Source organism: Watersipora subatra, chromosome 11 (assembly GCF_963576615.1).
Source record: "Watersipora subatra chromosome 11, tzWatSuba1.1, whole genome shotgun sequence".
Classification (NCBI taxonomy): domain Eukaryota; kingdom Metazoa; phylum Bryozoa; class Gymnolaemata; order Cheilostomatida; family Watersiporidae; genus Watersipora; species Watersipora subatra.
This window is the reverse complement of record NC_088718.1, coordinates 38,547,573-38,557,293: the sequence shown is the minus strand read 5'-3', so window position 1 is coordinate 38,557,293 and position 9,721 is coordinate 38,547,573. Positions and strand designations below refer to the sequence as shown.

Sequence of the window (9,721 nt, the reverse complement as noted above, 5' to 3'; positions counted from 1 at the left end):
GTATCGATTTTTCGCGATATCGTTCTAATAAAGTTTGTTATTTTAATGAAGAACGTGGATAAAGATATTTGAAAACAGTTACAAATAGAAGTAAAATTTCTGGCCTATCATTCTGCGCAAGAACTAATTTGATTGGTTTAAGCTGCTACTTAGAAACAATTTTGGTAAACAGAGCCATGTGAATGACGGAATACCGGCTGTTAGGGTTCAAAGGGTTAAGCCTAGACATAGAGCTTAAAACATAAGATATTAGTTATCTCTCATATCTCGTATCTTCAGCTTCCCACTATTTAGAAAACCCTGTCATTTATGACTAATTTGGCGCAAAAACAGCTCATTCACCTAAAACAAAATCTTAGTTTTAGTGTTAAAATTTGCCGATCTGCATTTGAAGAATTTCAGTCATTTGCTGCCAAGATGATCTTGATTCTGTCTAACAAGGCTACTTCGACATCCCTTTTACACTATCTTCAATTACATGTATATGTCTGTGTGAGCTGAGCTTCTCAAGCCTTTACTGAAAAAAATGCTAAAAACCTGTAAAAATGCTAAAAACCTGTAAAAAGAGATGGAGATTTGTTGCGCTAGAGCTTCGTGTCTTTGTACCCAGCAAGAGTATAAATACCTTTAATTACTTATTAACTCTATGTGATGCTGTGTTAAAGAGTCATTTCATGTCATTCTGTTTGCTGATGTGCCTTAGGGCTTTGAACATACGTATAAAAATGCGCTGTGATTTAAAACGGTAGAAAATCACTGCCTGAACAGATTCTTCATTACGTAAAAAAACCCTTTTAAATAGGCTCAGCTTGGTAAAGTAACTTTTAAATGGGAAGAGGCAAGTTTTTTTTTGTCATTTTTGCTTTATGGTTCTTGCATATTATTTGGGAAACATTATTTGATATGAAACTATTGCCCTGTAAAGTGAAGCATAGAAGAATAATTTTGTTTTGTCTATCAACAGCACTTGACTAAGTACTATTTTTAATAAGGTATATTTTTTATCTATATAAATCTAAAAGTCTGTGTTGTGCGTATGTCCAGCTGTAGTAACGATTAAAATCTCTCAATGAAAGATCTATGGGGCACTGGATTTGATCTGGGAATCTCCAGTTCTTGCGGGGGGGGGGGGAGGAGCTTAACCACAAGGCTATGTTACCCAAGTGATTAATGGTTGTTATGACTTAAATCACGTTGGTTAAAATACTCATACTTAGAGCGCTTTGGGTCATTAACTAGCACTGTTGACAGTTACACATAACGGAATGATTATTAAGCTGTCTGCAAGCATGACAATTGTTTTAGTAAAGGTAAACTTAACTTTACTGGCTTACCAGGTAGGTTACCCAAATTCGTTGAGTAGTTATTTTATTGCTCGCGCTATGCCGGGAATTCGACTAGTACTTATATAATTTCCACATTGGGTCAACTTGTTTTAAAGTTTTATGGACTTTAAAAACAAGAAATATCAACAATATTTGTCTATCATTAAGTTGATAAAAATACTATCCATAAATAGGATTTGTGCCTTATGTGCATTGATAAGGCACCTAGTTAAGTGGTAACAGTTTTCACACACATTTTATAACTACATTTGAAGAAAAGATTGGTTATTGGGAAGGGTTTTTTGCCACTTGTGATAAATATCAATGCAACATCAAGCTATAGCATCTTTATTTGTCTAGTGCCACTTTGAGTAATGTACAATTGAAAGTTATTTACAGTTTGAAAAGCTTGAGCATTATTCTAAACCAAGTTTACTACAATCTAAAATTTGACTAGCTCACCTCGGAAGCTGTTGATGTTCCTTTATTCTCATAATTCTCACATTCTTATAGTCGATAAGCCATTTGTCCTGAATGTACTTACACAATCGACATACCATGCCACCTGAATTCTATTGAGATTTATCTTATCACAGGCAGACGACTCCAACATGCTAAGAGTTGCGGATATTTAGATTAGCTGCAAATTTTTCGATATCAACCTAGAAAATTATTATCTCACGCCCCACTTTTATAATTTCGCAGGTTTTTTTGCTAGAAGAAATATCTGTTCTTGCTAGTAGCTAATTACTGTTACTAAATGCTATTGCTAGTTGCTAATTACTGTTGCTAAATGCTATTGCTAGTTGCTAATTACTGTTGCTAAATGCTATTGCTAGTTGCTAATTACTGTTGCTAAATGCTATTGCTAGTTGCTAATTAATGTTGCTAAATGTTATTGCTAGTTGCTAATTACTGTTGCTAAATGCTATTGCTAGTTGCTAATTACTGTTGCTAAATGCTATTGCTAGTTGCTAATTACTGTTGCTTAATGCTATTGCTCGTTGCTAATTGCTGTTGCTAAATGCTATTGCTAGTTGCCAATTACTGTTACTAAATGCTATTGCTAGTTGCTAATTACTGTTGCTAAATGCTATTGCTAGTTGCTAATTACTGTTGCTAAATGCTATTGCTAGTTGCTAATTACTGTTGCTTAATGCTATTGCTAGTTGCTAATTACTGTTGCTAAATACTATTGCTAGTTGCCAATTTTGTAATATTTTTCAGACAATCCTTACAGTAAGTGTTTTTAGAAGCATTGCCATTCCACATTATTTTTCAGATATACATTGAAAAAATATTTATTTCCATAGTGTAGGCCTACTGTTTTTTTTATCAATGTGAGCAATTTTTCATAGCAATTGCAATAGTTCAAACACGGGAAATGTTCAAAATTAGTGGAGTTATTGAAAACTTATTTTTAAATTTACAAAAGCTTATAATCGTTTGTTATATACACATATATTAAGCATTGCATAGTCAGCAAACCAAAAGCATAGTTAAAATAGGGATTTGGCCTACATTCAAGTATTACTAAATTAATTATTACAAGTCATGCGCCAAACCTCCTTCAAAGTCGCATTGATATGCCAGTAGAACTGATATAACATTTAACTATGCTCACACATAGTTTTCAGCTGGCTTGAGGGCGCCTGCAGTCTCAAGTCTTCTGACATTTATTTGGTTCACAGGCTATTTAATCATTAAAGAGCGGATATTAAAAGCTTGGCTGGTTGACCTATAATTTAGATATTGTGAAGAAAGAAAAGAGCTAACATCTTTTCTTCAAATAAGCAAGTGCCTAATTGCTTTTTGATAACACACAAGTTGAAAGTTGCAGAGAAGTATGTGGTGTCTGCCAATGTTCTATACATTTATTGATTGCTATTGATTCACAGGCATTGTTGACCTTGTGAAAGATCATTTACTAGGAATATAAAGCAAATAAGAAAAAACTTTACGTCTCTATTATAAGAGCCTGTCATGAGCCTACAATAGATACTCGCAGCTAAATATCAACACGGTTGGCAAATGAGACTGTAGGAAAAGATATTTTATTCTATTCAAATAACAATCCAGTTGCTAGCTAGAACGTCTTTACTATTGAAGCACCTGTGAATCATTATCACAGTTTGCAACAAATTTAAAGCTTTGTTTGACAGTGTATTATTTTATTCTCATGTCCAGCATTTAACTCTAGTGACACAAAAGCTAGTGTTACTTAACACCTTTGCATGCAGTTTATTGGAATGAATCTCACCTAAAAATAAGATCAAGAAAAGTGAACTCTTAAGACGGGTTTGCCTCCCATTTATGGCAGACGCTCTGATAGACAAAGGTCTAAGATGGCTGGAACACGTGCCAGGATAGGTCATGAGTGATTGCCAAAACAATTATTATATTCTTATATATTAATATTATTATAAAAGTTTTTCTTCACAGTCGTCTGGTGGTAGGTGACTGGTTTTAGTCCGTGTTGAGTCCGGGTCTTAACAAAAGGCCAAAGGATCCAACATCTTCCTCAATTCCACTAAGAGAGGACCTTCCTCAATATGTGAGCTGCTCCTAAGATGGCTGTCTTCTGTATAGTCTAAAACGACATGTTTACTCCTACCTCGGCCAAGTATGCTACATGCCTCATTGATATTGTTCCGAGTGTACCAATTACTATGGTATTACCAATTAGCAATGGTAATTACTAGGGCAAACTTTTGTCAATAAAGTCAATTTTTTTACATGGTTGGATCACTTTAAAACACAAACATACCACAGATGAGTAATAGCCAAGTTATAAGGTCAATAAACTGTCAATTTTGATCTTTTATGTCAATTTTGATCTTTTACGTCAATATTTATATTTTTGAGTCAATTTTCACTCTTTATGCATACTAAGAATTCAAAGTTTCCCCTTACTAAGGTATTTGGGTATTTCCCTTTCCAAATGGAAATTTGGTGGGTTTGCTCCTCTTGCTTTATTCGTTATGTATAGGATGAGTCAGCATGGCATGATGAAATCTGCTCAAGCCACTGGTTGATATTTATAGCATGTGCTGCCCAATTATATGACTAGTATGCAATCAGTTTTACACTAGCAAAGATGCCAAAAGCCAAACAATCAGCTCATGGGAAGGTTTTTTGGATTATAAGAGAGTTTCCTACCGAGTTCACCAAGACACCAGACAATGACCTGTATTGTAAACTTTGCAGTTGTGTGGTTGAGTCTTCTAAATAATTTTTTGTGGAAAGCCATCAGAAAACTGCCAAGCACAAGAAACAAGTGGAACAGCCAAACCAGTCAACGCAAAAGTTCTTACCAGCAGCATGCAATGCATCTAATATGTAGCTACATGTATTAATGTTATGTTTTCAAACTACACTTGGATAGCTCGATTTGTTAATTAATTAGAAAACTATGTATTTTAAATTTAAAGTCAATAAAGTCCATTTCCCAAAACAATAAGGTCGATTTTTCTGATTTTGAGGTCAATAAAAAGTTTGCCCTAGTAATTACCTAATGGTATTACCAATTACTACTTTTGTATCACTTCGGTCTTCACTTTCCACAGTCTGTGTATGTTAAACCCAAGCTCTTTGTATTTACCAATCTTCTCATCTTCCTTCTGTACTACCCTTGTGTCTCCAGATATTGATACTTCTATGACCTGACACTGTTTGATTTCTTTGTTTATTACTATCAGGTCTGGTCTTCTAGCTTCAATAACCTACTTGTCTGCCTGCACATTAAAGTCTCATAGCAGCTTCACTTTCTCATTCTCCAATACAGCTTCTACACAGTCGTCGTACAATTTTTCTGTGTCGGGCAACCCATGTTTCTTGCATATGCTCCAGTGCACTGCACTTGCCACTTTGTCATGCCGGTTTATATTCTGTCTGTGTGATCTCACTGCATTCACTGACGATGTGGGACACTGTTTCATCTTTCTGCTTGCACAATCTGCTTTTCGGGTCATTGGTTGACTTTTTTATCTTGGCCTTCCTATATGTAGTTGGTTCTTATTGCTTGATCCTGGGCAGCAATGATCAGGCTCTCAGTCTCTCGTTTTAGACATGCCTTTGTCAACCATTGCCATGTCTCCTTTGCTGCTTGATCCGCTGACTGTCTTAGATGTTGTCCGTTCATTGGCTTATCATGCCAGTTTTGCTTTCGTTCAGTTTTCTGATGGTTTCTATACTCTTGTCTCCCACCCTCACTGTTGGTATTTATGATTTTACCCGCTGGTCTTATAAATTTGACTGGGCTGCCCTCTGTGTACTTTTTCATACTGTGACTTTTGTATTTCAGTTTCCTCTACACTTATTAATCCTCTTCCTCCTTGGTACCTTTTAATCTATACTCTATCTACATCAGATTTTGGATAGAGACTTTTATACATTGTCATCAGTTTCTGCGTCCTTCTGTCCAGTTGCTGTAACTCAGCCTTCGTCCACTGAATAATCCTTGCTCCGTATCTGTACAAGGATGCAGCCCATGTATTGATAGCGGTAATGAGATTTCCAGCAGTCAGCTTTGATTTCAGCCCTATTATGAGCCTGTGAATGTATTCCTTCTTGATCTTAGCTTTCATTTCAGATTGTTTTATGTCATCTGCCTCCATAACTTCTAAATATTTGTAGCTTTGATTATCTTCTAGTTCATGGATTTCTGTTTCATTTAGTAACATATGATATTTCCTCTGCCAGTTAGTTTCCCTCTTTTCATGGTGATGGTAGCGCACTTATCTAATCCAAACTCTAAACCGATGCTATCGCTGAAGATTCTCACTGTGTGTATCAGTGTCTCAATCTTGTTCTTGTTCTTTCCATACAGTTTCAGGCCATCCATATGCAGTAGATGGTTAACTGCACATTTGTTTTGGAGATAGTATGCTGGTTTAACTTTGGGCAGTGCAGTTGTGAGAAATTATTAGTAAAAACTACCATAATAATAATAATTATTATGATATAAGGCAAGAGAAACTAGAACAGACCTAGGCAGAGATAAAATATGTAACTAAGCCTAACATGAAGTTGAAAGAACTAAGCCAAAACAGATGACCAGAGAAGACAAAAACAAAGCTGTATGGAAGTAAGTGATAAAACCAAAACCATAAGACAGTCATTGTGAGAACGACAGACTACGAGATAGAAATAGAGATAGAGAAAAATAGAAAGGGAGAGATGGAGAAACGTAGAGATAGAGAGAGGTATAGAGATGGAGAAAGGGAGAGAGAGAAAGAAAAAGAGAGAGAGAAGGAGAGAAAGAGAGAGAGATTTCATTTTTCAACACAAAAAAGGTGACATTTTAAAGCTTGGGTTAGTCAAATCTATTTAGCCCAAGTTCATCTATTTCTGGCAGAATAAATACCTGTTAAATATTTGCTATTTATAAACATCAGCTAATGTTTGTTACCCAGCTAACTATTCTGACAAGTTTTTATAAAGATTTAGTTTTTTATTTATTAGTTTTTTCAGGACTATTTTTTATAGGCCTCCTTGGGTGGTCCTAACACTTATTAAGGGCTTCTTCTGGAACTGTTAGATTAACCCGAAGGAATGCATATTTTGCGACACGTCCAATCTGACAGAGCCATGCAGGTAGCCATTTCATTTGCCCAGTGTGCGAAAGACAGAGGTGGATCTTCAACGTGCTCATGATGTCAGTGTGGTACACGAGGCCTCCAAGTTATGGTCTAGATTTGAAAGGCCCAGCAATTTAGGGTTAAAAGCTTGCTGAGAGTTTCTTGTCAGATCTGCATTAAGCCAAACTCAACCTACCAACCTATGGTTGACAGTTAAAGACGCTACCCACTAGGCCATCCTCACACCCTAACTAGTGGTGCCAGAGTGGCTATTCTGATTGATAATTAATTCTGATAAAGAATGAATAAATCATGCTTCAAGCAGCTCACTATATCATGTATCTAAGTTTATTACAAGCTCGCTTTAATAATTGTTAATAATTATTGGATTGGAATATTTAGCTGTTATGAAGTATTAATTAAAATGGTTAGTTGGCTCACTGAGCCACTATTTTTTCAGCGTTTCTCTTTTGGCTGCTTCAAGCAGCAATTGTGTGTGATTTCTTGGTTGAATTTGGCATAAAGTATCAAATATGTTTTACAATTTTAATATGTTACACTAGGTCAATGTCTCTAGCAACAACACGACTATAAAAACTGCGAATTATAACAAAAATGTAGGTCTTTGATCATTATAAACATGGAATTAGTCAGAAAAACAGTCAAAGATATACTAAAGAATATCAGAAATAAATTTATCTACAGAGTATATTGAAAATTTATGTATATATAACTTTGTAGACATCAAAGAGAGCTAAAAGCTCAGCACATTTAATAACTGTTGAAACTGATCAGGAAATTAAAATTTCTGCAGCATTTTATTAGTCCAATTGTATGTATACAATCATTCAAAAACGTTATTTTATAGCTGTTTGGTTTACATATTTAAAATCAGGCTAAAAAAGGATTACTTTAATATATAATTTATGGCTATTGACTAAATTCACATTGAGTAACATTATGGTAAATAATACATGTATGTTCAGCTTTCCAACAACAATGGGCTCCAGTTTATTTCACACACCACTGTAGTGTTTCAGACAATATAGTCTGCTCTCTGGTGCTCACCTATGCATGCAAGAATATTGATCTACTATGGCTGTATAGCCCTGATCTGTCTATCAAGTATCTTTTTAAAGCAGACAGGAGAGATAACTTCTTGAGAAACATTATGGGAATAGCAAGTTGAGCTTTTTTGCTTTTTAAGTCAGTTAAAAAAATACTAACAGCCTATGGTCTACAATACTGCTAACAGTTTATCAAAAATCAAATTTTTCCAGTTTTCATAAATTAGGTATTTTTTAGTTTGAGCTAACATCATGCATCTCCGTTGCAAATTCAATGAGCATAACCCGACTTTCTAGCTATGTTTTAATATTGCTTTGTCAATATTGAAGTATGACTGAATGTCAATCTGTTAGCTCTATTCTTAATCTTACCATCATAGTTATAGATTTTGTAAAATCGTTGCTTTTGCAGGTAGTTGACTAATAGAAGCATCTGAGAGTAAAATTAATTGCTTTGCAAAAATCAATACTTCAACATTAAAATTGCAAGCGTTACTCCAGGGCAGTCTGAATTCTGTTTCCAGCAAGATGGTTGCAATTACAACTTTCTTTCTGATTGTTGCATTTTTTGCAACTACTTGTCAAGGTAAGATCGCTTTGTCTATGCTAAGTGTTTTTCATACAATGGAGTCTGTACCTGTTTCACCTAAATCAAAAAAGGTGTTTGTCGACTTTAAGTAACTCTAACATGCATTTATGCATTTTCTACCATTGCAAGAAACACTGATGACGTTCTGGTTTAATGCGAGTAAACACAATGAAAAAAAACTAGAACTTCAATAAAGGTTTTATTAGAGATGTGAAACTGCAGAATAATAATTTATTACAGAGTTAATAAATCCATGAAAGTCTGGCATTTATTTCAAGTCAAATTTGAGAGCAACAGTTGCACAACAGACTCTGTCTTACAATGTCAAAGATGAATGATGACTTTTATCACACCCAGATTCAAACCGTTACTTGCTTTTATCATTTTACCTGACAGATATTACATCATATCTAGTCTCAACTGAATATCGCTTGAGTCTTGATGCTGCCTGAAAGTTTTTCCTTAAGGCTGACTGATGTTTTTTCTCAACAGGCAGCACCATGAGCATGTGTTTACCAAATAAGCTTTTTAAAACCATACTGACCAACAATATAAATAGCTGGAGTTTTATAATACATTGTAATGTTTCCCTCACATTTTTAGCTTGGAATTGATGAGCACCACATGGTATAGCAGTTGATGTAGTGAGAGCATTTTTAGGTTTGCTGATTTTATTGACAGCGTCTAAGAAGTCTACTTCTACAGCTTTCCTAAAACGTATCTATAAATCATGATTGACTTGTTCTGGTGAAATTACATTCAACATCCTTTGCAGCTTTTTTACAGAAAACTCAGTAAACTTTGTTTTAGTTCTTTAGTGTTTTTGTTCTAATCGCTGACCATCTTGAGAAACAAAGCCAGCCAATCAGTGTGTTTGTTTATAGAGACGGTTATACTTGTAAATTTATTTATAACAAATCAAGAAGTGATTTAACTATCCCATGAGAAAACATTTTTAGGAATATTTTCTATAATTAGAATGCATCCGTTTGTCCATCCGGCGGTCTGTACAAATCCGCAGCTTGAAAAGGTGATAAAATATGCAAATGTGACTGAAGCTTGGGATATTCGCTTTGGAAGACTCATATTCCAAGACCTGTGTCAATCAACCATTTTCTAGCGCTTGGAAACAATTGTGTAGATACTTGGCCTCTGCGCTTT

General features: G+C 35.0%; 1 protein-coding gene across 1 annotated transcript in view; it reads right to left on the bottom strand.

Annotated features, from left to right (window-relative positions):
• Positions 1–5,997: 5,997 nt before the first annotated feature.
• LOC137408046 (tetra-peptide repeat homeobox protein 1-like) overlaps positions 5,998–9,721 on the bottom strand; it is a 6,912-nt gene continuing 3,188 nt past the window's right edge. The window contains exon 2 of the mRNA XM_068094434.1: positions 5,998–6,185. Within this exon, the coding sequence (XP_067950535.1) occupies positions 5,998–6,185 (188 nt within the window). The remainder of the gene's footprint in view (positions 6,186–9,721) is intronic.